At 37.4% G+C, this 24,156-nt stretch overlaps 5 protein-coding genes across 8 annotated transcripts in view; 3 read left to right on the forward strand and 2 right to left on the reverse strand.

Annotated features, from left to right (window-relative positions):
* The first annotated feature begins 1,828 nt into the window (after positions 1 to 1,828).
* Positions 1,829 to 6,415, forward strand: LOC103398546 (uncharacterized). 2 transcript variants are annotated; one of them, XM_008337196.3, is made up of 9 exons: positions 1,829 to 2,050; positions 2,137 to 2,269; positions 2,746 to 2,894; positions 2,999 to 3,141; positions 3,246 to 3,402; positions 4,013 to 4,106; positions 4,216 to 4,294; positions 4,645 to 4,721; positions 4,801 to 6,415. In XM_008337196.3, the coding sequence occupies exons 1-9, from the start codon at positions 1,996 to 1,998 to the stop codon at positions 5,453 to 5,455; spliced, it is 1,542 nt and encodes a 513-aa protein (XP_008335418.1). In that variant the 5' UTR covers positions 1,829 to 1,995; the 3' UTR covers positions 5,456 to 6,415. The 2 variants fall into 2 exon arrangements, with proteins under 2 accessions (XP_008335418.1, XP_008335419.1); XM_008337197.3 differs by lacking the exon at positions 2,137 to 2,269 and having other exon boundaries at positions 1,833 to 2,050.
* A 153-nt stretch (positions 6,416 to 6,568) lies between these two features.
* LOC103398547 (interferon regulatory factor 1-like) lies at positions 6,569 to 11,794 on the forward strand. Of its 3 annotated transcripts, XM_008337199.3 has the most exons (7): positions 6,569 to 7,416; positions 7,528 to 7,627; positions 8,770 to 8,949; positions 9,057 to 9,191; positions 9,283 to 9,335; positions 9,425 to 9,515; positions 10,732 to 11,794. In XM_008337199.3, the coding sequence occupies exons 1-7, from the start codon at positions 7,327 to 7,329 to the stop codon at positions 10,848 to 10,850; spliced, it is 768 nt and encodes a 255-aa protein (XP_008335421.1). In that variant the 5' UTR covers positions 6,569 to 7,326; the 3' UTR covers positions 10,851 to 11,794. The 3 variants fall into 3 exon arrangements, with proteins under 3 accessions (XP_008335421.1, XP_024909416.1, XP_024909417.1); XM_025053648.1 differs by having other exon boundaries at positions 6,569 to 7,627; XM_025053649.1 differs by having other exon boundaries at positions 6,569 to 7,627; positions 9,425 to 9,525; positions 10,732 to 10,874.
* A 786-nt stretch (positions 11,795 to 12,580) lies between these two features.
* On the reverse strand, positions 12,581 to 19,062 carry cdc42se2 (CDC42 small effector 2). The gene is made up of 5 exons (XM_008337200.3): positions 18,915 to 19,062; positions 16,845 to 17,071; positions 15,104 to 15,205; positions 14,911 to 14,989; positions 12,581 to 14,595 (listed from the first exon to the last, which is right to left on the reverse strand). Exons 2-4 carry the CDS (start codon positions 16,896 to 16,898, stop codon positions 14,915 to 14,917), a joined length of 231 nt encoding a protein of 76 aa, XP_008335422.1. The 5' UTR covers positions 16,899 to 17,071; positions 18,915 to 19,062; the 3' UTR covers positions 12,581 to 14,595; positions 14,911 to 14,914.
* Positions 19,033 to 22,255, forward strand: nip7 (NIP7 nucleolar pre-rRNA processing protein). Its single transcript, XM_008337201.2, has 5 exons — positions 19,033 to 19,178; positions 19,291 to 19,377; positions 19,458 to 19,596; positions 20,551 to 20,691; positions 21,939 to 22,255. The coding sequence occupies exons 1-5, from the start codon at positions 19,123 to 19,125 to the stop codon at positions 22,056 to 22,058; spliced, it is 543 nt and encodes a 180-aa protein (XP_008335423.1). The 5' UTR covers positions 19,033 to 19,122; the 3' UTR covers positions 22,059 to 22,255.
* Positions 22,062 to 24,156, reverse strand: part of terfa (telomeric repeat binding factor a) — a 4,692-nt gene continuing 2,597 nt past the window's right edge. Inside the window, exons 8-14 of the mRNA XM_017030761.2 lie at positions 23,851 to 24,150; positions 23,409 to 23,528; positions 23,099 to 23,215; positions 22,907 to 23,020; positions 22,712 to 22,791; positions 22,577 to 22,614; positions 22,062 to 22,431 (exon numbers count right to left, since the gene is read on the reverse strand). Of these exons, the coding sequence (XP_016886250.1) occupies positions 22,273 to 22,431; positions 22,577 to 22,614; positions 22,712 to 22,791; positions 22,907 to 23,020; positions 23,099 to 23,215; positions 23,409 to 23,528; positions 23,851 to 24,150 (928 nt within the window). The 3' untranslated portion in view covers positions 22,062 to 22,272. The remainder of the gene's footprint in view (positions 22,432 to 22,576; positions 22,615 to 22,711; positions 22,792 to 22,906; positions 23,021 to 23,098; positions 23,216 to 23,408; positions 23,529 to 23,850; positions 24,151 to 24,156) is intronic.

A 24,156-nucleotide genomic window follows, 5' to 3' on the forward strand; every position in this document is an offset into this window, starting at 1 on the left:
TTTCTACTGTGGGAATCCGGAGCACACAGAATGGACTCAGAGCACGGAGCGATACTACTGAGCAGGATAACCACTGACAATGTATTCCCTTGTGATGTTACTGTGAACAACTTCAGTGCTAAAGGAAATAAATCTGTTGACTTTCAACCTTTTTTTTTTCTTTCCCTTTGTTTTATTAATTTGTTGCTCAGACATAGACATTAAAGTATCACTCTTGTTTTGATGTTAAAACAGGACTGTGCTACCTTTTTTATGATTCAGTGGTACAATTGCCACAATTTGCCACAAACTTGTAAAAAGTGCCACATTCTCCTGTGATTATTTGACTTCAGACAAATGCACTACATTTTTACAAATACAAATAAACCTAATGTTTTTGTTTAGTGTCTCATAAAATCAAAATAATTATTTGTTGTTTAAATTAAGCTTTTTGTTAATGTTATTGTATGTTGCCCTATTGATATTAGGCTATTCAGCTATGCAACTCATTTAGTATTTTTCTAACCTTATTTATCAATAATCTGGTTGATATTTTTACAGACTGACTTCATTTGTGGTTCATTTTGAGCTATTTTTCTTTTTATTTCCTGTTTCTTTCCAACTATCCGTTTTTCTTACTGTTTTGGTTCAGCCATTTCTGAGCTAATATAATTTTGTTTGATTCAGCAAAATCACATTTAGTAAAGTTGTTGCAAAAATATACTTGTTTAAACATTCAAGTTCAATTGTTTTTGGTTAACCTTAAGCTATCACTAAATTAGATCAATGCAAATCTACTAGACAAGCCCTGCTGCATCTGTTCCATTAATATATCCATACAGAAGTCTTTAGAAGCATATTACAACAATTTCAGTTAAATATAGACATACACAAGTAATTGTAGTTTTAAAAAACGTGTTTCTGCTAAACCACTGTTTAACACAGTTGTTTATTTGTTGATTTGCATGTTGTCATGTTTTTATTTATTTTCTCTTTCAGAAACGGGTTCATCTAACAGCCTTCTATATTTGTTTTCCCTGGGACAAGGAGTGGCTGATGATTCCTCGGAACTCATGGCGCAATGCTTTCGGTAACCGCTTCCCAGAGCAGGAAGACTGCTGCCGAAGTTCGTATGCTGTTGGATGTGAAAAGCGTTGCACACAGATAAGGCTTTTTATTTAGGGACCAACAATAAACTCTTGTTAAATGGTCACAGTTACTACTTAACGTAGTGTTTAATTTTAGTTCTAATGAGAATTAGAATTAAGTTTTAAATCACAACAGATTTACGTATTGGTCATTTATAAATCGCAAAAGTACTAAAAATTATATTTAAGTTCAGATTCAATTTTGGCATAGAGCAAAGGCTCAGTTTCGTTGTATCCTTGTGGTACAATGACAATACAGACCATTAAATAAATTATATTACCATTCTTTATATTACCATTCTTATGCAGTCTGTTATAGAAACTCGCTTGGACCAATAGAAGATTTTTTTCTCTCTTTTTTCTATTGATTAAGACATACACATATGCTTCACAGAGTTTACTTAAGTTCGTATTTTAATTTGTGCTTTCTGTTATTTGGCCTAATGTTTGCTCTTTTTTAGTGATTTGTGTTACTCAGTGTTGCCTTATTTATTATTGTAAATCTTAACCGTGTTTGCATGGTTATTTGCGTTTTTATTCGATGAACACAAAATCGAATTACCTGTATGTGTAACCACACGCCATAATACAGTTCATTGTATAATAGAATAATACGTATTATGGAACATAACGTAGAATTTATTGAAAGGGTAAGTTGTAGATGTTCCCTAAATATCAACATAAAACGTACTTCGTGTTGCCTCACACTGGTTGGACAGTATTACCAGAACTCACCGCAAATAAGTTCATTACTCGTCTACGAAAAATATTTAGAGATCTACGTCGTCTCTAATCGACGCTCTAAATTATAAACTATTTTGGATTTAACGCAGCATCTTCGGTTTAGTTTGCTTCAAGGCGAAACAGCATGTTTTTTATCCTGTTGTTTTTAGGAAGGATCGCGGCAGCGACAGTTCTCGCTGGTTTGTATTCTGTTGTCATATAAACTGTTTTAAAATGCGTGTATTTTTTTTATAACCGTTTTAAACAGTGGTGTCGTTTTAAACAGAACATGGCAATAAAACGGGACTTCGTATGAACTGCACGAACGACGGTTGGGGCGAGATGTCTTGCGACTTGGACGCAGAAAACTGCACAGGACTTAACCTGATTCTAAAGACCCGCGTATACGATAAACATCGGTAATAAATCCGGTATTATCTCTTCGTAAGAATACAAAAACTTTGAATTAAAGTGGTTTTGAATGATTTTTTTTTCTTCAAATAGTTTTTTCTTCTGTTATAGCGCAGCCACAGTATAGCGTCATTCTCAGTCAAAAACAGTACGTCATTGTTATAAATTAAATATACAAAACAATTAGCTCTTTTTTAAATTACATTTTTAAAGCATATCGCCTGGTTTCAGGCTTACGGCAAGAGAAATTAGAATACATGTGTGGTAGAGAAGGTGGAGTGTGCTGAACGGTCAAACGGTGTTTACATCGCTTGACTTTACAACCAGTAGTAGTTAGTAAAGTTGGTATAAAAATATTTAAAGGATTCCAATGGGGCCCCTGTCAGATTCTTTGTAAATTTGATGTCTTTGGCAGTTAGTACCAGCTCCGATTCTGGTTCTGAAAAGAAACCAACCTATGTTATTTTTGTGTTGTATCCCACAGAACAAGCGAGTGTAAACCTACACAGTGTAGCAGTGGACGATGTTGTTGTTCTATTAAAATGATCATTGTTTTCGGGGAGAAGCACAATGCTACTGTGTGGAGAGACGGCCATAGACTGGAGTCCAAAATCATTGACATTTATAGTACCAGTAAGTTAAATTCATCAAAAGTACCAGGATACCAATAACCACGTAATTCCAAAACAAACCACACATATAGAGAAATAATTTACTTATTTTTTTTGTCTTTGCAGTAAAACCCAAACGTCCCGAAATCAGACCGGTAGAAGAAGTCAATGGAAAATTCCTAATTAAATGGAAAACAAATATGAAGGACTTATTGGATAGTGATTTGACTTCCAATGTTACATACTGGAAAAAAGGAGATACAAAGAAGGTACAAACACAGTCCCTGCTCTGTAAAACGGTCAACGGCTTTAAAGGTAAAATCATTTCTGAGATACACCTTTAAAATGTCTAAAATGTGTTTCTGTGTTGCAGGTTTCAATGACTGTTAAACCTGCCATCAGCAATGGACTGAAAATATATGAAATACATAGTCGGGAACTGGAGCCGAGCACTGATTATGTGGTCAGTGTTAAAAGTGACTTGAACAACATATTTAGTGAAAGCAGCGACGAAATGGAGTTTACAACCCGTAAGTTTATTATTATTATTGTCCTCATCAATGTTTTGGTTGCTGTTATTATTTTTAATTATTATTAACTGATTTTATATTCAATTAAACTTGTCTGGGTCTTTATCAAATCCAGTGGTTCTCAAACTCTGGTATGTGTACCGATGTCTGGACTTTGTGTCCCTTTTGTGGTACTTGGGTAAATCTGTTTTGGTTTTTTTTTGTACTTAGTTGTTAAATATAAATGTGTTTTGTGGTACTACTTAAATTGACATCATTGATTGTTGAATGTTTACAGAGAAATGTACCATTACATACCATTCCTTGTGGTATTTACTTTATTATCTTTAAATATGTGAGGGAACCTGCAAATATCTATTAGCATCTTACCACAACAGTGGCTGTGCTGCAGTTTTATCATTTTACACAGAATTATTTATATCTAACAAATATGACTAAATAAGTGCATTTATATTGTGTGGAATCACAGGAGAGGATTTGATCCTCCGGTGTTTTGACTTAGATCCAGGTTTAAGTGCGCAAACAGGCACTTCTCAAACTCAATACTGTCATATGTCACTTGTACTGAAGTAAATATTTAAACACTGACACTGTACATGTACCTGCACAGCTGCCTCCCCCAATAATGGGCTCAAAGTGGTCATGGCCAGTATCAGCGTCGTTGCAGTTGTTCTCAGCAGTCTAATATTTGGCTGTTTTTTCAAGTAAGTCACACGGATATGAGTTTCAACATCTTGTTCTCTGCTTTCTTAAAATGTATTTTGTCACAAATGTGAAGTTTGTGACATATTTCCTCTCTGCACTTTTCTTTAGAATAAAGAAAAAGTGGTGGGACGCTGGTGCCAGGTGGCCAGATTCAAAACTACTGGATATGAAATCAACTGAAGAAAAGGTGAGGCACACTGTACACACACGTACACTGGATGTTGTTGGATCAGCATAACATACTAAAAGTTACATTTTAAAGAGTCCTCACTTATGTGACTAGCTATAAGATTTGTGTTGTTAAGACAGAAACACACACAAAGAACCCATGTAAACCAAACACTGTAGCACTTGACAATGCTAATGCTAATTCACCACAGAAGTTTGCTGAAGCTAGAAATGGTTAGTTGGCTACATAAAGATTTAACTCCAACCAAACCAAAAATTGTTCAAATGAAACAGGTAGTCTACAAAAAACTCTGATCTGATTTTAATTTTTTTTTTAAAAATCCACTATTTTCTTTCTTTTTTTTTCAGTTGTTAAAGCCTGAACTGATCATCACCTCTGGTGTCCACATTGTGCCCGTTTTTGCAGATGACATTAAATCATATACGTAGGTGTTTCAACAGTTTCCTTTAATGTCATTACCTGTTACATCCTTTGAAATTTAACAATCTTTTCTCTGTGCTCAGGTCAAATGGGTCACTGATTGACTCCAGCGTTGACAAATACCAGCAAAGCAGTATAATGGGCTCTGGCTCCTCCAGTTTAGGTTATGCAAAAACAGAACCTGCTGATGTCGTGACCTGTGTTCACGAAGCCCTCGCTAAAGTTTTGCCCCATATCGTTTTGTCACCTTTGGGCAACAGCCTCACTAACAATGATGGCAATGTCCAGGTTGATGTCGCTAACAGTAAATTACTGAGCTTCACCAATATGACCTATTCAGGCTGCCCACCTCAGATTATGACAGACCTCCCTGAGTACCAGGAACATACTAGAATGTTTTATGACTCTGGTTACCATCCCAGTGAGGCTGAAGACATGGTGACAGCTGCTGATCACCAGCTTCTTTTTAATGTACAGCAAGTGGTTCAGTCTTTAGTGCCAGTAGACATGTCATATCAGCAGTGCAGCACAGATTCAGGGGTGTCCAGTTTGTCCTACAGCTCAAGCAACAATGCAAACGTTGAGACTGACAGCTTCAATGAGGGTCTCAGTTGGGAAATAAAGCAACATGGAAAAAGTCTAGAAGGTACCATGAGTGAAGAAAGTCCCTTCCTTGGCTGTTTGCACCCAGGACCCAAAAACATTCCTCTAGTGATTGACGACTACCAGGCTGTTTAGCAGCTTGTGGTGAAGCAGCTGTTGTTCTGAGATACCATGTTTCTGAGCTTTATAAATATTTCCAAATCGGTTTAGAAAGGCAGTAGAATGTTAAAGGCTTTTGATACTTCTAAATGTTGCCAACCCTATCTTTTCAACTGGTTACTATGATGAATACAACTTTTAGTATATGTGATATTGTTGGCAATTTAATTTGATCAAAACAAAAATGTGTATGATTTGAATAATAGGGGATCAAGGACTTCATCTTGAAGAACTCCACAGTTTACTTTTGTCTCTCAAAAAGGTGCATGTTATACTGTATGATGGTGGATGGATGGCAAAGCCAATCATTTAAGTCATTCCAAGCCAACTTTTGTGACCCACAACTGTAATACAAACTTCATAAGAAGAGCATTATTTTAAGAAAATGTTTCACAACACTGTTTTGTTTATCTTAAAACAAAATGACCATATGTGGCTACATGTGTATGGTAATTTGGATAAATGTGTGATAGGAATTTGCATATGTAAAATAAAGAGATGTCATTATTCTATATATAATAGAAAAGAAAGACTGGGTTATAGAGTGTACAACAACTAAAGGAGAAGATGTCACAGAATCAACCTTTACACACTATTGTCACTATGGTTTATGCCGTTCATCAGTTCAGGCCAGTTATTACTGCTGAATGTCTAGAAGACGGTGTTGCTTTTCTCTGTGATTATTGGCTTTATGGTTTATGAATGTTTAAGATATTTATTTTTGTTTCATGTTAAACACTTGCACCTTGTGTATATAAGTTATTTTTTGTGTGTTTTTTATGTCAAAACATCTTTTGACATAAAAAACATCTTATATATATCTTTTTGTATAAATGTGTATAATGTATAAGTGCGTCTGTTCCAGCTCTTGTAGATCTGAATGTGGCTGTTTTGTAACCAAATGGTTTTGAGTGTATGTTTGAGTGTAACAGCTGATTAAATTAAAGCACACGCTGCTGAGCAAAGAAGCCAAGTCACACCAGCTGCAGCACAGCGCTGACATACACAGTACTTATCAGTGTTATGAAATGACTTCCTCACAGCTCTTCTGAGGAGCTGTTTCAAGTTCATACAAATCCAAATAATGAGAAACAACTGACACTGCAAGTCATTGTGTTTCAGAATGATATATATATGTGTGTATATGTTTATATATATTAGCACTTAAGTGCAAACCTTTCTTTTATAATACTAAACGAGAGAAAGAAAAATAGAACACAGTTTAGGTTTGTATTTTCAAATAGTGTTGAATAAAATTTGAGGGGAAAATGTTCAGAAAACAATAATCTAATAATTTCATTATTACTTTATTTCCTTTATGTATAAATTATCAGGTTTGGCATCAGAACAATAATAATAGTAAAGAATAAGAATTGTAAAAATAAATATATTTTGATAAAGTTATAAATTCTGACTCAACTCTCAGAATTTTGATCCGTGAAGAGTTAATCCTAATCTAATAAAGTCAGATTTCTTAATTGTATAATTTAGTTATAATGACCATTTAAACTATTTAAAAATTAGAAGAAAACAACCCTTTGAAACAAACCTTGGGATTTTTTTTTTCTCTACCTTTACCCACTCCTGTCTGTGACTGGAATGGGTAACGGACAACAATATGCAGTATTTGCAGTATTTTCTGTAATGTGAGAAGCTACTTTAACGCCACTGGAGAAGATTATTGGAGGGACTGTGTTTTCGTTGATATGAAGAGTCCAGGGGAGGAGAAAGACTGACCTGTGATATAATCTGAACTCCTCACTCATCTTCATTCACTCACTGGCGCTTCATCCTGTGCCAAATCCAAAGTGAACAGTTTTTGCAGAACCTGACGTTCAGACTGCAGCATGCAGCACCAAGGACGGCTGAGGCTCAGGCCCTGGCTGGAGCAGCAGATTGAATCTGGGAGGTATCCAGGGGTCAGCTGGTTGGACCAGGTAGAAACCCAAACCTCATTTTATCTTCACACACTAACTTACACACTTTTTGGATCCACAGTTAGTTCCAGGTTCATGGATCGCAAATCGTTGTTTTATATGATTCTACAGACGGCACAAATCTTTCAAATCCCATGGACACATGCAGCTCGTCACGGCTGGAGCATCGATCGTGATGCCACACTTTTCAGGAGTTGGGCCATGCACACAGGTAAGATGCACGCACACAAACACACTGGTTTTTGTGCGTACCTCACATACACATTTTGCATTCTTTAGGCCAGGCCTCTGTAACTTTTAACAGCAAAAGAGCACGTTTGTATTTTATTCATTTTATTGATGGCAGTAGTGCAGCATATGAAGCTATTTCTACTTCTAACCAGACTGGTTTTAATGATGAAATTGACATTTATATACAGATGCAATATAATGGAATGAAACCCAAAACAACGAAATGGCAAATGACAATTTGAAATTACCTGATGCAATGGTTACCTTTCATAACAATTATTTGTCTCTACTATAAAACATGAGATCTCTATCTCTTTGTAAACCAGTAGTCATCACTTTGTTACATTTCTGTTCAACTCCTCTCACAGTGGCAAGACAACACTTCATTATCTTTGTAATATTTAAAGAACAATGACCCCAGAATTAGAATAACCTGAAAAGAGCACATGCACACACACACACACACATACACAAAAAACGTCTGTTTCCAGAAAGTCATGGTTCATGACATTAGTTGCATCACATCACATGACAGTCATCTACTGTGACTGTTGGAGCTGATCATGTTGCTGCTTGACAATAATGGAAATGATTCATCATCTATACATGAGACAGCAGTGGACTATGACTGGCAGAGGTTGATACCCCCCTCACCCCCTGCCCCATTTTCCTTCAATCATCCTTCTATATATGGGAGAAAATTAGAAAAAGTTGCCTTAAATTATTATTATTATTATTATTATTATTATTATTATTACTATTACTATTGTTACATATCTACCAGCTTAACAAGGAAACTTAAGTTGTCCAAAAGGTTTCTTAAAGTTAGCCAAGAAATGGCTAAAGGTTAGCTGAAAATCTATTAAAATGTAACTCCTGAAAGCTAAAAGCTAGTTAAACACCAACTAAAATGTTAGCAAAGAAATACCATAAGGTTCGCAAGAAGATAACCAGGGTAACCCACAAGTACTTCTATTTAATACTGTAGTATTATTGTAGCTGCAGCTTTTTTTCACACCAACTCAAACTTTTTTCTGCCTCACCTAAAACTGAACCTGACTTCCTTTTTAATTTACTTTTGAAGGAAAGGGAAAAAAAAGTCTCTTTACTGGTTTGTTGTAGGACGATACCGTCCAGGAAAAGACAACCCGGATCCAAAGACATGGAAAGCGAACTTCCGCTGTGCCTTGAATTCTTTGCCTGATGTCTGCGAGCTGCGGGAACAGAGCAGGAAGAGAGGCAACAATGCCTTCAAGGTCTACAGGATGCTGCCCAGCACACACACGCACAGACGCAGGCGAGGTAGGCAGGACCTGAGTGTGTGCTCTGTGCATCAGTACAGAACTTCATGATGTAAACCTTTAAGCAGCTTTGCTCCTGTATTTTATCTACATCCTCTATTCTACCAGGACTCAGCAGGACTAAAGACAGACGAGCCACCACGTCTCACACTTGGCAACCCACGATAACAGAAGTGTGTTCAAACACAGCAGAGAGGGTTGACCCTCCAGCAGAGGACATCTTCAGCAGCGGTCACACCTTTGGCAAGTTGGTTCTTATTGAGAATGTTGATTCCAAAATAGATGTTTCCTCTGTTAGGCTGGTAATGAGTATTTGTACTTTAATACAATACAGGCATATGGGAGGCCAAACAGGAGGAGCAGGAACAGAATGAGGCCGTGTTCAAGGTATTAAATACTGACAGATACTCACTAATTTTTGCTCATTGTCTTTTAATACCATCTACTGTGTCGTCTTCTGTTCTTTTCCAACTCAGTTAGTGGATCACTTAAACAACTCTGACCTCTGGAACCAAAGTGGAGAACAGAGAAAATGGAGAACACACACACTGTGGGACCAATGGAACTGTAGGACACTGTACATTACACACACTCTACAACCTTTGAGTTTGACACCAAAGAATACAAGGAATAGTTTTAAAGTTGGTAACTCTGTGCTGAAGCCATATGTCTACTTTGACTAGCATGTATTTTTTTTAATTGTTTGGAATATTCCAATAATTGCTATTGACAATAGCTCAGATATGACAAGTAATCCACTAAATTCATAAAGTTGAAAGACATTAAAAAACATTTTTTAAAAATGGACAAAACTCATCCAGAGAAAATAGTTTTTTAAAATGAATGTATATATAAACACTAGATGAAGCAGAAAGAAGAAAAAAAGGCAAGTAGATTAAATTTAAAAATACTAAAAATTAAAAAGTCCGCCGTGATGACGACGAAATATAATGAACACTTCGGTAAACGAATCAAAAGCAGGCAAAAATGTTAGGGCGGGACGAAGGGAGAAGAGAACCAATCAGAACAATTCACATTGCGACCGTAGACTAATCGTTCCAGAAGCAGAGCCACAGCTGCACCGCATGAAAGTATCAAAACTGGCGTCAGTCGTTAGCAGAGAGCGGCTACAATACACGCGAGTGCGAAGGTATGTTGTATAACAACTACAAACATCTCAGCGCAAGGTTTAGGACGAAAACGAATGACTGACATGTGGTCCCACTTCATTTGTGACTACTAGGACAGCAGGAGCCTCTGTGAACCGTGTAGAGCAAAAATCCTACTCATGTATGGGCTACTTGTTTTAGTGATTAATAGAGGGATAATTAATTTTGTGTGCAATGACATTTCAACGTGTATATTAATACTTTAAAATGATATTTTTGTGAGTATTTTCTAGGGTGATTTTGTTCAATTGTATTACAGCCAACAATGTTATTTTTACTTAATTTTGGGAGAATTGCCTTAAAACTCAAAACAATGCCGGAAGGCATTTAAAACAAAACATGAGTTGCATATTAAAGAACTGAATCCATTCACCATCATCCATGAATCATCAAATTGAATGATTCAAAATGGACGTACAACTGAAGAAACAACCATGTTAAGCATAGGTGAGTTGCATATGTACTTATGGACAGTATGTGAATTCCACCTTACAACAGAAATCGAGTTACGTCGCACTGTAGGAACCAAATTCCAATTTAGCTCAACGGTCAGTTGTGTACAGGAACTTCAGCCATACATTTCTGAGGCTTTAATGTTGTTTTCTGCTCTGCAGGTGCTGGTGAAGAAAACTCATACTGTCTACCCCCAGACAACAGCACTGATCTGTTTGGTTCAAACTACTTGAAGGAACTCTCTGACTGGTCCACAAACCAACAAACACTGATGCTGTAGCTGCACAACAAAACTTGGCGTTTTTCTTTTGCTGATGGCTGAGTAAAAATCTAACTGTCCGCTGAGTTTGCTTAGCTGAAGATCCGGTTCCAAGCCAAGCTTCACAGAGCGTCATCGTCAAATCACATGGGTTCAACTCTATGGTCCAGTGCCTTAAACTCACTGAGGTGACGCCAGGTTTACACCCCAGCTGCAGAGTCAACATGGATTAAATGTCAGTGCAGGATCAGTTACCCATCTTCAACTGATAGAGTACTGACAGAGTAAAATACATTATAGACAGGACACGTTTGTGTTTTTAGTGCTGAACCAGTTTTTGTTTTTGTCCAAACCTGTATGAAAATTGACCTTTTCATGTAATAGCATATGTTGTCTATAACGGGGGTTTCTGACCATTTTGCCACGGTAGATCATCCGGTGTCTCCAATATCACTTAAATTGTCTCTGTTTATCTATGCAACAGGCAGAACAATTAAATAAACGGCAGCAGATGGCTATAAAAACTAAAAATAGAGAGAGACTTGGAGCTGTTGTAGAAGATCTCCGTGGGCGACTTTCTTCAATTTCTGTGAGTACATCAGTGTTGTGTTCAATTAAACGGGCACGGGTTTCACACTGAGAAGATTGAGATTATATTGAAAAAATAAGATTATTATATTTTATAGCAGACACTATTTGTGACACTTTTTGTTCTGTGGTGCACTGTGGGTGTTTTTTAATGTAAAATCTGTGCCAAGGCTAAAATAAAATTAGAAAACACAGGCCTATAATCTAGTTTTTCTAGGACATTCTACTGTTCACTGTAGCGTAAAATCAAGGTTAAGGCTAGGGTAACAAAGAGCACCAGCAACCATGCATTGTTTTGATTGCACTTTTGTCATTACTGCACACATGATGACTGAGTAAACTTAATGAAAATAAACGTGTTAGTGTGTTTGACCATGTTTAACTGTAACAGTCCTTTTCATTTGTGTGTTTGTGTCTGACACATTACTCACTGCTGCATTAGCTGAAAAAATAAACTCACAATAACTCTCAAATATTACTTGTTTTCCATAAATAGATCATATAGCCTACAGGGTGAAAGAGGCCAGTGCTTCTGTCTTACAGCAAGATCAGCAGCTCAATGCCCAGTGGTATCTCATGTCCTCCCCAATTCTCCAGGTACCTTAAATGTTCACTCTGAACTGACCAAATGTATGAGTGTGAATGGTTGTTGTCTGTTTGTGTGACTCTGTGTTGAACTGATGTTCTGCCACTATCTGATGAACAAATAACGCATGTCCTGCATTGCTTCAAAGTCATAAAAAACCCCAAAAACAGAGGCTCAGTTAACAGAGAAGTGATCTTATGACATTTGACCACGCCACTGTTATTGCAAAAACACAGCTGTGACAGAGATGATGAAAGGTTATTAGAAATACTTCCTGCACATAACACTAAAAGAATTTCTTCAAAATAATCAAATGTATTTAATTTTTTTCTTACAAGAATTAACCTTGGATTTGAAGTTGGTTATCTGTTTCCAATATTAATTAATCTGGAAATTATGTGATCATCGGTAAGACCAAAAAATAACAAATTAAAACTAAGTTAAAAAAATATGTAACCCTGTGTATTTCAACCAAACAAACGACAGGTTTTAACATGAGACACAGAAACAATAGCATTGCCTACTCTGAAGTATGGACTCCTTCCCCCAGCCTCAGAACAAAACAAGATACAGTGTGTAATTTGTGAACATGTAATATTTATTTCTCATTATTTAATATGAAAAATGACGACAACAGAGTTCCCTCAGAATAGAATCACATTTGGTAGATTCTCAGAGAAAAAACACATTTTCAAAACTTTACTATATATACAGGAAAAGAAAACAAAGTAAGAATGACCCTGAACCATTGATCCTTTGTGGTTGTAACTAATTTACAATCTTTAAAAACAATTTGTTGACAGGAATCTCAGAGGAAAAGACAAATCTTTTACGTCACATTCAAGCAGTCAAACAGCACAGCCTGCTGGTCACATCATCATATTGCAAATCCGATGCAAATCAGGATGAATGGACATAAGTGAACAGCATTCAACCCAAAGCCGGAAAAATATACAGTACACCAGTGAGTCTGTACACGAGGACAGTTTTCTATACATAAATCAACAGGGTAACATTTGAACCAAACACCAGACCAGATGTATGACAATCATATCATTAAAGCTGAAGATTGGAGAAATAGTTCTGACCATTTTAAGGCTGCAAATGTGAGGTTGTGTAAAGCAGTATTTTCCTTAAAGAGATAAGTCTGGTTTAATGAACAGCATACAACAATCGTTTTAACAGAGTTGTACTAAATAAAAATAATACTTTCATGTTCTGCCGCTGAATCACATCACCCACGTGGAGGAACAACAGTCACATGATCACAGATAGAGAGCTGCTGGTTCTTTAGCACCTCTGAACTCTCATCAATCCAACGATCAATTACTTTATGTTTCAGTGACGACATGTGCAGGGATGAATAGCGGCTATGGTAGCTTATAACTAATATTACAACATTAGAGATGAATTTTTTTTTTTTTACAAAATAGTTTTAGCATCTTGTTCCTTTTATTTTAACACTGAACACATTTAATTAAACACCACTGTGAGCGTAGGTGAAACTTTATTTTTAGAATCTGTCGACTTTAGACTTTTAAAGAATAAATGGGACCACTACGACATGAGGGGGGCCAAAATTGTTTCTGCCAAAATGGCAAGCGAAAAATAAAAAAAGATTCATGGCAAAATAAATTGGCAACAAATACAAAGCAAAAATACAAAAACTGTCCTGGCAAATGAAAGACAATGAATCAATGATCACAAACCTGATCCCAGTGGTAATGGCATTATGTTCAAGTTTAACCACTTTAACAAGCTTTGGAAAAAAGAAAAGAAAGAAATGTGTATAAAAATATGAATCTGTTTTAAAGCTAAATCAAAGTGATAAAACAAATAAAACATGACTTCAGAAGGCAGATTAGGAAGGACATAGTTTATTAAAATTCTATAAGCTTTAAACTAAATGGAAATTCTCTCTATATACTTTTTTTTAAAATAGTTGAAATCAATGCAAAATTCCTAAGCGAGTGTGAGTGTACAACGTCCAGTGTGATCTACGCGTTTCAAGTTTCTCACAGAACAGTCATCTTCCAACCCTGAAACCCACTCGGAGCAGGCGAGTGTTTTTCAGTGGAAAGCGATGAATCTGCCACTATTTCTTTTGCTACCTGTCCTTTGATAAACCTCTGAGTAGTACAGACAGGAACTGAACGTTCCACATGTCCAGTGTGGCCCAGCCACCTGAGGTCCGTTTACAAATTTAGATAATAAATACAGGCATTCAAATGGGCTACGACAGCAAAATATTTCTGAAAATAGTTCTCCACATGCGTGCACGCTCGCTCGCTCGCACACACACACACACTCACACACAAGCACACCTTCGACTGAGATTCATGAGCTTCTCTGAACCCTCTTATCCTCTATCGACAGTTCATCTTTACAGTGCAACAGTATGGCAGCAAATGGACAGCAGTGCTTTCATTTAAAAAATGAAAAGGAATGGAAAATAAAAAACATATATACACATGACATTATGGAAACAAAAGCAGTAGTTTCATCTTTTGGTCCTGCATCCATCATAAACAGAACTGCTTTTTGGAAAACACTTCCTCAAATCATTGACAGTAGTCTGTGAAGACTGAAGGGCTGTGAATGGACAGAACGATGCACAGGAGTTAAAGTTGTCAAATGTGTCGGCCTTAAATGAGTTTCCTAGTTTATCTTTTCATTAGCATTATGGTTAACTTTGTTGTTAGCATTCAACAAAAGAGATGGAAATAAGTCAAACAGTCCAGTGTGAATGATGGGAATACTGACAGTAAAGACACATACATGGGTTTGCTCTAGTTTGTTTCATGACACATTGTGGGTGCAGTCATGTTTGAGGAAAATCAGTATATTTACCATCATTCTACTGTTAAAACTACAATGATAATATCTGCAAAAGGGTAAAACACTTACCGTGTTATAACTGTGAACCTTCAGAACCCGAGTGCGCATAGCCGCCTTTAGATTTCATCTGGGCCTGGACAAGGTCAACCTACAGAGAAGCAAGATTTAGAAAAAAAAAGGTTGAGTTGAAGTAAATCATATGTCTGCAAAACCTGGTTGGGTTGATATTTTACACGTAAGCCATATAAAAAAAAAAACCTACTGAGGCCAATCCTAATCCCATGTCCCCGGAGCCTACATGTGTCGTGTGAACAAAGTTTGTTGGCTCTCCAATCATTGAGCGATCGATTCGTCGCCTTCGTTTCTGAAAAACAGCATCACGTGGTTTATAATACATGCAATAAATAACAATGTTAACTAGGACTGAGGAAAATGCATTATGCTAATATGAGTTTCATGGTTTTAGGTACGGTGCAATGTGATTTGGGTGGCGACTGCTGCCCCCGAAACCCGGTAACGGATAAGCGGATGAAAATGGATGGATGGATGGAGTTTCATGGTTCTGGTACAGTTTTCATGTCCCTCTTTTTTTTCATTTTCTATTAGACACTCAAAGAAAATACAGTAAATATACAAGTACAGGCAGAAGCCATTGTTCTATGGAGGAGGCCTTTATAAAGTTGACTTCTGACAAATTATCACAGACTTCCTTCAGCAGTTGCCACTTATTCTTTACGGCTGGCCTTCAACATATCTTTCTGTGAAAGTAGTTTCCTGCCCTCTGACCTTCCACAAAGACCAGTTCTGATAAAGCCTCTATGAACTGGAGTGGGGTCAGGCCTCATTTCACACAAGCTTCGAGGTGTCAGTCTCCTCAAGAATAAATTGTGAGGAAACTCTTATCAGGTTTTGAAAGTTTGCATACATTTCCTGTTTTGATGGGTGTGATCTAATCCAGAGAAAACAGTATTAAACTTGTTCAACAAAAGATTTGGTGATGGCCTAAGGCCTTGACAGTGTATTGTATAGTTGTTGAATTACACCAACAACAAGAAGGAAGAGCTGAACACCAGCCATAACAAAAGCCACTTGTTTGTCTTCCATTTTCTTAAAGCAACAGGTCAGTGGTGCTGACCACAAACTGAGGCAGAGGTCAGCATTCCTCCTAATTTATCTTATCTGTCAGCAGTCAGACTGGCTGACTACAATGTGATACCGCAACTGCATGTTCACTGGCAGCGTGACAGGCATTATTAGACCTATATTCTTAAGCATGAGTGGTATGGGGTTGGCTGCAGCCTTTGCCATGTTTTTTAAACTTGGGAGAGAAGAAGAAGTACCTAACTTTTTCACCAGATAATATTTAATTATAATCTCAAGCTGGGAGGACTGGTTATCAGCTAGTTTTGCCTGTTTCTCTAGTAGTGAGCCATCGAACTTCAAGAGTAAAATTCAAAAAGGGAACACGTTCTGGGAATGTAGGTCATTAGCACAAAGAAACTGCTACATTTAGATGATATTCAAGACAGTGACTATGAGAAATGGAGAACCATTGAAAGGTCTCTACTTCCTCAGTGCTTTCTCTATCATAGCAAAGTAAGTTAAATTGCAGTCTGTATATTCTTCTAAAGAAACAAAAAAAAAAACCCTACATAAATGTAAATTGCTAAATCAATACAAACTGACAATGAGTAGAACATTTTAAGCAAGACAATAGTAAAACAAACAAATATTTTTCTTGTCTTCTGAATTTGCATGTCTCTACAATGTTTTTTATTACATTTACAGTACTTTGAGCTCTTAGTGCAAAATTGTGACAATAACTAAATCAACACAGTGACTAAAAACCACTAGAAATATCACGTGTGCAGTAAACTTACTTAACACGTGTGCCTGTGCCCTATGAATTAACACTATAATAGTCTGTGCAAAACCACAGGCCCAGGAAGAAACTGAATAAACCAGTTTGTCTCTCAAATTAATTGACTTTATTTCATACTCACAGGCTGTGGCTGCTCTGCAATGCAGCAGCTGAAACAAACCCAGAACTCAGTCATTCTGAGGCTGACGAAGAAGCCGCAGCAGTTTCCTCTGTCTGTCCAGACAACTCTGTGCGTGTGTGGGTGTGTGTGTGTCTTCCTGTTCAGTGTTAAAGTCCTGAACACACACCGGAAACTGATGATAGACACAAGCCACTGATTCCTCTGGGGGGTAAACACCTGGCACAGAACTGTGAAAACAGAAACACACCTGTCACAATATAAGAAGATATGAAAGAAAATAACCCCAAAATAGTTCCCATCAAAAGCAGGATATTAGGATTTAAACAGTTAATATCCTAAATATTAACCATCTAAATCAAAACATCTGGACTTAAGTATTAAAACATTTTACATGCATTTTCCCTCCATTAGGATCATACAGTGGTAACTGCTGTATGTGTACATTTAAGGATCAAATAAAAAGGAGCTCTAGGTAAAAACTACTTTAAATATGCAAAATTAGATTCAGAATTTGCATGACATTAATTTCCATAAGGTCATAAGGACAATGTCTCCTGAATATCATTTGCAGACATTTTTTGTGCTTTTGCTTACTGTGCATTTAATTTCAAATGAAATCTGACAACTGTGTAAAACAATGGTCACCCTAGTCATACAGTAGGTCAGTGTTTAACAAAAGTTAAGACAATGTCAGTATTTGCAAGAATTGTTGTTTCAAATAAGTGATCAGTGCACGCTTCAGCTGGTAGTCATTAAATGTTACTGTACATTCATTCACTGCTGTTATATGCAATAACAAAAGGTTACTTTTACAAAAAGTAAAACAGCTAAAGACATCATATGAAATCACTTTTATGCAGTATTTACAGTACTACTGTGCATGACAGTGTCCTTGGTACAAGCCATGGAAATCCCTTTTTCACATGTGAACCTGAGTGTCATGTGATTGCAAAGGTGTTCTTTCTGTTTATCTTCTGTCTCTTCTTGATGACAGTAGACCAGTGTGTGGAAATATTTTGATTCTTGATCTTGTGTGAAACTCTCTAGTGTGAAACTGGTACTCAGACTAAATATAGGTCTTGACTTTTGGAAAAAGAAAGTTATTGTTTATGTAAAAAGCCAAAAGGTAAAAAGCAGTGCCACTTTAAATAAATGAAGACTATTTATACTTGCCATAGAAAACTGATCTTTGAAGTCTTTTCTTGTTAGCCCCACTGTCATTAATGACTCTAAAAACACCTAAAAACACCTTTTTTTAAGAGACACTTTAGTATTTCAGCTCAGACTCCCCCACTCTCAAGGACTACTCGTTAAATGTGCGTGACTCGTTCTAAATAGTGACAACATCAGACAGCAGTGCGATGAGACTGAGTGGATTAAGAGAGGCTGCTGAATTCGACTGTTCGTGGTGGCAGTGCAGAAGTGAAACACTTGACCCGTAAATCCTGCGGTAGCTTGCAGTTGGGGATCAAGTGATGTACCACACGCTGAATAGCTCGCTGACACAGTTGATTTTCCTCATCTGTGCAGCTGACGGCACATATTCGCTGACATTAAACCGCGTCTGCAGCGAATCAATCGAGTTACCAAGTGGCAGGGAAACGCAGCATAGGTGTGCCCTGATTGTGTAGTCAGATGTGGTAACCTTGTAGACCCTAATCACAGATTAACCGATATAAATCAGCATTGGTACAAACCAATGGCTATTATGTAACTGGGTACCACTGCGGCAGCCGCTCGCGTCGGCGGGCACGACCTATAATCACACCTTAGCGCACTTCAGTATGATTAGTATCGACACAGTAGCGTTCCCTAATAACTCCATTGCTGTCTACTCTATAGTAAAACGGAACCCGTGTCTCCAGCATGAGCGCAAATTGACGTCCAATAAGCACAAATGCTAACTCCCACTAGCGCGCTAATGACAGCTAACCGAACCCATTTCCGATTTTCTGGTACGATTTTGACCAAATATAATAGTATACCAACACATATCTCAGTTCGTTGGTAAGAAGAAGTAATATACATTGTGTTTTATCTATTACAAATTATATGATTTAATGAACCTACCAGAAAACGATCACTCAGTCTGAAAAGGAAGAAGTGAACAATCGACAAGGAGCTAGCTTGAAGAATACCGAAAACCAGGAAGTTAGAGGGGTGATTGCGTCAAAGAACTTCCGCTGTGAAGATCGTCAAATTCCGTTGTTCACCCACGTTTCACGTTGCTCACATGAGAGCTAATATTTAGCAAATTTAAGTATTTCCAAGCTCAATAATGAGGCCGTTGACAGAGGAGGAAACGAAGACTATGTTTGAGAAGTTGTCGAAGTAGTAAGTCGACCTAGAGCATACTCTCAATTGTGAATGTATTAAAATTGGACAATGTCGATTAGCATGTTGCTCTGGCAGCGTGTGTCTGACTCTTGTCTCGTCTACGTTATAGCATCGGCGAAAACATCAAACTTTTGGTCGACAGGCCTGACGGAACATATTGTTTCAGGCTTCATAAAGACCGTGTCTACTACATGAGGTAAAACAGGAGATATTTTTATGCTGCCATCATACGCCAGTCAATGTATGTCTTAAGTGTTATTGTTTATCTCATTACAGCGAGAAAATTCTTAAACTGGCGACAAACATTTCCCGGGACAAACTGGTGTCAGTTGGGACATGTTTTGGAAAGTTCACAAAAACCAGCAAGTTCCGGCTCCATATCACAGCTCTAGATTTTCTGGCTCCTTATGCAAAAGTAAGTTGTGGCATACAGTTTTATTGTTATTGATCATCGGTTGCTAAGTCTTTGGTCATATATTTTACAAGCCCAAAATGCCCATTAATTTAGTCTCATCGTACTGACAACAACTGTTTTCTCCATTGCTTTTATAAACATAAGAACATAATAACATTATTGTAACCTGATTTACCAACAAGTTGATACGATTCACTTTAGTCAGGGGATGTTTATGTAGCCATCCTCAGAACATACATAAAATGTAATTTAGCAAAACTTGATAATTGGTTTTTATTATGACAATAATTTGTTTGACCTACGGTTTGGAAATTTTGTCAACAGTCATTTTGGAATAAAGAGTTAAACATATTGAAGAATTTATTGAAAGTTGTTATCAAAGCTTTATTAAAGCTCCAGGGCGCAGGTCTTACAGAGAGCAACGCAAGCACATCTCTTTATGAGAGTGCCCATTGCAAGCTAGTACAAGTTACATTTATAGTGTGCTGAATACATTGTGTGTGCGTACAAGAATATGAGTGTGGGCAAGTTGACCTCGGTGCCATCGCCACCTGTGAGAATATCTGGCCAACAGAAACTCAGAAACATGGAATATGTCCATGCAATTGTCAAGGTCTTACAAGAACCGAAGAAAAGATCATGACTAGCATCTCCCACCACTGGCAAGCACATGTAAGCTCAGGCTTGTTGTTACAGTGTTTCCATGTTTACCATCAGAGGGCAGTCTTGTTTTAATGTGGGCATTATTGTCTGTGCTAACTTTTTGTATGGTTTATTTCTGTGTATCCAATAACTTTCCTGCTTAGATATACACACTTATGAGGCAGTGTATTAGAAAGGCAAACTAATCTGTACCAGTTATACAAAATCAAACAAACTATTGATTAAACACAGTAATAAGGTACCTAATCCTTGACCATCATGACTGACTGTAAATATTTCTATGATTCTCAGTTCAAGGTGTGGGTGAAGCCTGGAACAGAGCAGTCTTTCCTATATGGGAACCATGTGCTAAAATCTGGTCTTGGGAGAATCACAGAGAACACAGAACAGTACCAGGGGGTTGTTGTGTACTCCATGGCTGATGTGCCCCTGGTGAGTTCTACTATTACTAAATCTCTTTTTGTTGTTTGAAAATGGACAGGCTTGATTAGTCATTTTTGTAATAACACATTCTTTTGGGGCTTTTTATATATCTATGAAAAATATAGATAGTCTGCATATTGTGAGAAATGTCAAATGTCCATCAAGAATTCTGTGGAAACCACATCCCTGAGATATGTTTCTTTTCCATGGATTGTGTGTTGTTTCAATGTTTAACTTGTTAAACAACAACCAATTAGAAACTGTTTTCCAGTTTTGATTTGATTTTTCAGTTTACATTTAGCTATATTTATTTAAACTTGTCTTGTAGCTATAAGCCCAAAAAGGCTTAACATTTTATGGTAACTGTTTTAGCACTACGTCTAGCAAATCTTGTTTACAGCAAAAACAAAAATAGCTGAAAGATAACTCTACATCAGGGGTGTCAAACTCATTTTCACCAGGGGGCCACATCACCTCCACCAGCTCCAGTTCCCCTTGATGGGCTGGTTTTAATTGGAAGAAGTATAGCTGTAACTACTCCATAACATTAATAATTGTTTCTGCAATTTGTTTTTAAGAAACAAATATTTTACGTTGCTCTAATATAAAAACCTTTTAATTTATCAGGTTCAGAAACTCAGCAGAATGGACTTTACTAAACACTAAAAAACTTGGTGGGCTGCATTTGGCCCACGGGCTGTGAGTTTGACATGTGCTACTTTGTTTCATACACTAGAAAATGGTGAGAAAAAGAGCTAAAATTCCAGATTAATTTTCATAAATCTGGGGCAGCGGTGGCTTAGTGGTTAAGGAAGTGGACTTGGGTCCAGAAGGCTTCAGGTTCAAGTCCACCAGCTGCCAAGTTACCATTGAGGTGCTCTGAGCATGGCACCGTCCCCACACTGCTCCCCGGGCAGATTAAAGCTGCCCACTGTTCACTTTGGTGATGGGTTAAAAGCAGAGGTCACGTTTGGTTGTGTGCATTGGTGTGCTGTGTCACAATGACAAGGAGTTCACTTTCCTTTCCTTTATAAATCTGGAATTTTAGATATTTTTCATAGACTTGAGTACAAATACATAAGGAAGCATGACATAAATTAATATCTAACAAAAATGCCTTTAATTTTCCAGTTTGGGATCAATAATGTACATCTAAGTTTTAGCAGTGCTGCAGATCAAATTAAATCAAATGTTATTTGATTTAAAGATACAGATCTGTTTTTGTCTGCTGATGCCATGATTGTTATTCTTTCCAGGGTTTTGGAGTTGCAGCCAAGTCTACACAGGAGTGCCGGCGTGTGGACCCCATGTCTATTGTGGTCTTTCACCAGGCTGATGTTGGAGAGTTCATCAGAAATGAAGACACGTTAACATAAACATGGATCAAAAACTGGGCTTTATTTCATCTGATCATCTACAGTCTGAAGGACAGTGTTTACTACTGTACTGTAGTCATGGACTACCTTTACTCTGACCATTTTACAAATTCATTAATTTAAGCTCATTATACAGAAAAACTTTTGTAGAATAAAATGTTTTTGTTAAAAAAAATAAAGTTCCACATTTTGAGGTACCAAAGACTCAATCTTCTTACACCATGTATAGCTTCTTCATTGTTCTCCATCTGTCTTTCAGGTTCACGTTTGTTCGTCCATTGAAGTCGTAATATTCCCGGATTTTATTCCAGTTTCCCTCTCCAAACATTTTAACTCCTTCTTCCAGCATTTTGGTCTCACTGTCACTCCACTTCTGTAACAACAGGAGAAATCTGCTACAGTTTCCACTACCATGCAACATTTTCAAAAAAAGCTGAAATGCTTTTTCAATAAAAACATTGCTTAGAATAAAAAGTAAATGCATTGACTGCAATGGTGTGGAATCATGAAATGCTCACCCTTTTCCTGTGACCTTTGGTGATGCTGTCATTTGGCCCTGATGAATAACAGAATAGAAAATACATGAATCATTAAGTTGTTCATTTGTTCCATTTAAAAAAAGTGATTTGATAAAGACAAAGATGACTAGTTACTGGGACCACTCTTGCAGCTGACTGACTCGTCATCGCTCCATCTTTCCTTGCTTTCTTTTGCAGTTTTCATAAGCACTTTCCTGAGAAAAAAACATGATCAGTACATTGACTGTTAAAAAGTGATTATTGAGAAATCAAGTTTTTTAAAATGATTAAGTATTCCTTGGCTGGCGATGCAGTTCAGAGCTTTCCTACCATTTTAAATTAGAAGAAAAGTCAAGTTTTTGCGGAGTGGAGCTTTTCTGAGGAACACAGTGATTGGGAGAGCTGTCTGATAAAGCTTCGGTGTCAAAGATGTCCTCTGGACTGCTGCATTGAGAAGTAGTACACTGTTAGCAATTAGTGAAAACAAACTAATGTCATATGTGCATATGTATTTGGAAATACCTTCTGTGATGACAATTACGATCTTGCGCCTTTGCAGGTGATGTTACAGAACTGAAGGACTCTTGGTCTCCCTCACCATTTGATGCTGGACCTCCATCATCGGACTTGTTGCTGTTGCTGCACGTGAGAGTTTAACATTCCGGGATTAAAGCATTGATCATGATTTATCCACAGCTACCCTGTGACTAATGAGTTTAAAATATTATTAGTTTGAGAGCCCTAGTCAAATTACATGTTTGAATCTAGATCAGGAAACAGGAAGTCATTGATGAAAGATGCTGGATATGGTCACTTGTGCATTTGAACTTACCTTGTAATTGAATCATCTTCCGGGATATGAAGTTTTTTTACACCAGCTTTCTTCTTGATATGAGAGCCAGAGAAGTCCACCTCACTGTCTGTAGACATCTCTATAAAACCTGTTGATGTCCTAAACACAAGTTTAAAAACATTATTGAGACATTGACTTTTAAACAGCACATTTACACAAAAATGGAGCAGCAGTAATCTGATGAGAGAGTTTACACTGTTTTGGCCAAGGCAATAACTGGACCATGTATCACAGTCATTACTGGTTAATTCAGAGTGTAAAACTTAATCGTAACTTTCTGGTTGTTAAAAAGAGACAGGAGTATATGATCAAAACTTAAACCTCTATGTAATCTTCATATGGAAAGACTGAGGAACCAATGAACAAGTGGTCCGAGCTCCGTCTACTTCTGAACATAAACCTGTTATATTATTTTTTTTACCTGCTGGAGCAGTTCTTTGTTTTTCTCCGGAACTTCCGTGAGGGTACAGAAACCTTGATGTCTGTCAGTGGGCTCTGTGACACGTCTGTGCTAGACGGTGGTGACTGCGGTGGCTCTTGTGTGACTTGAGTTTCTAGGTCCTGCAAGATTGTTGTACTCTGTGAACTTGTATTGCTGTCTGGTTCAACCACCAGTTGTGCCACAGTGTTGTGCCATTTTTTCCCTTGAACTACAGCTGGCTGGGAGCATAAACGTCCCTGCGCTTGAGGTTCAGTGTCCATTTGTGGTAGTTGTTCTGCAGGGCCA

Source organism: Cynoglossus semilaevis, unplaced genomic scaffold (genome assembly GCF_000523025.1).
Source record: "Cynoglossus semilaevis isolate Cse_v1.0 unplaced genomic scaffold, Cse_v1.0 scaffold1507, whole genome shotgun sequence".
Taxonomy (NCBI): Eukaryota; Metazoa; Chordata; class Actinopteri; order Pleuronectiformes; family Cynoglossidae; genus Cynoglossus; species Cynoglossus semilaevis.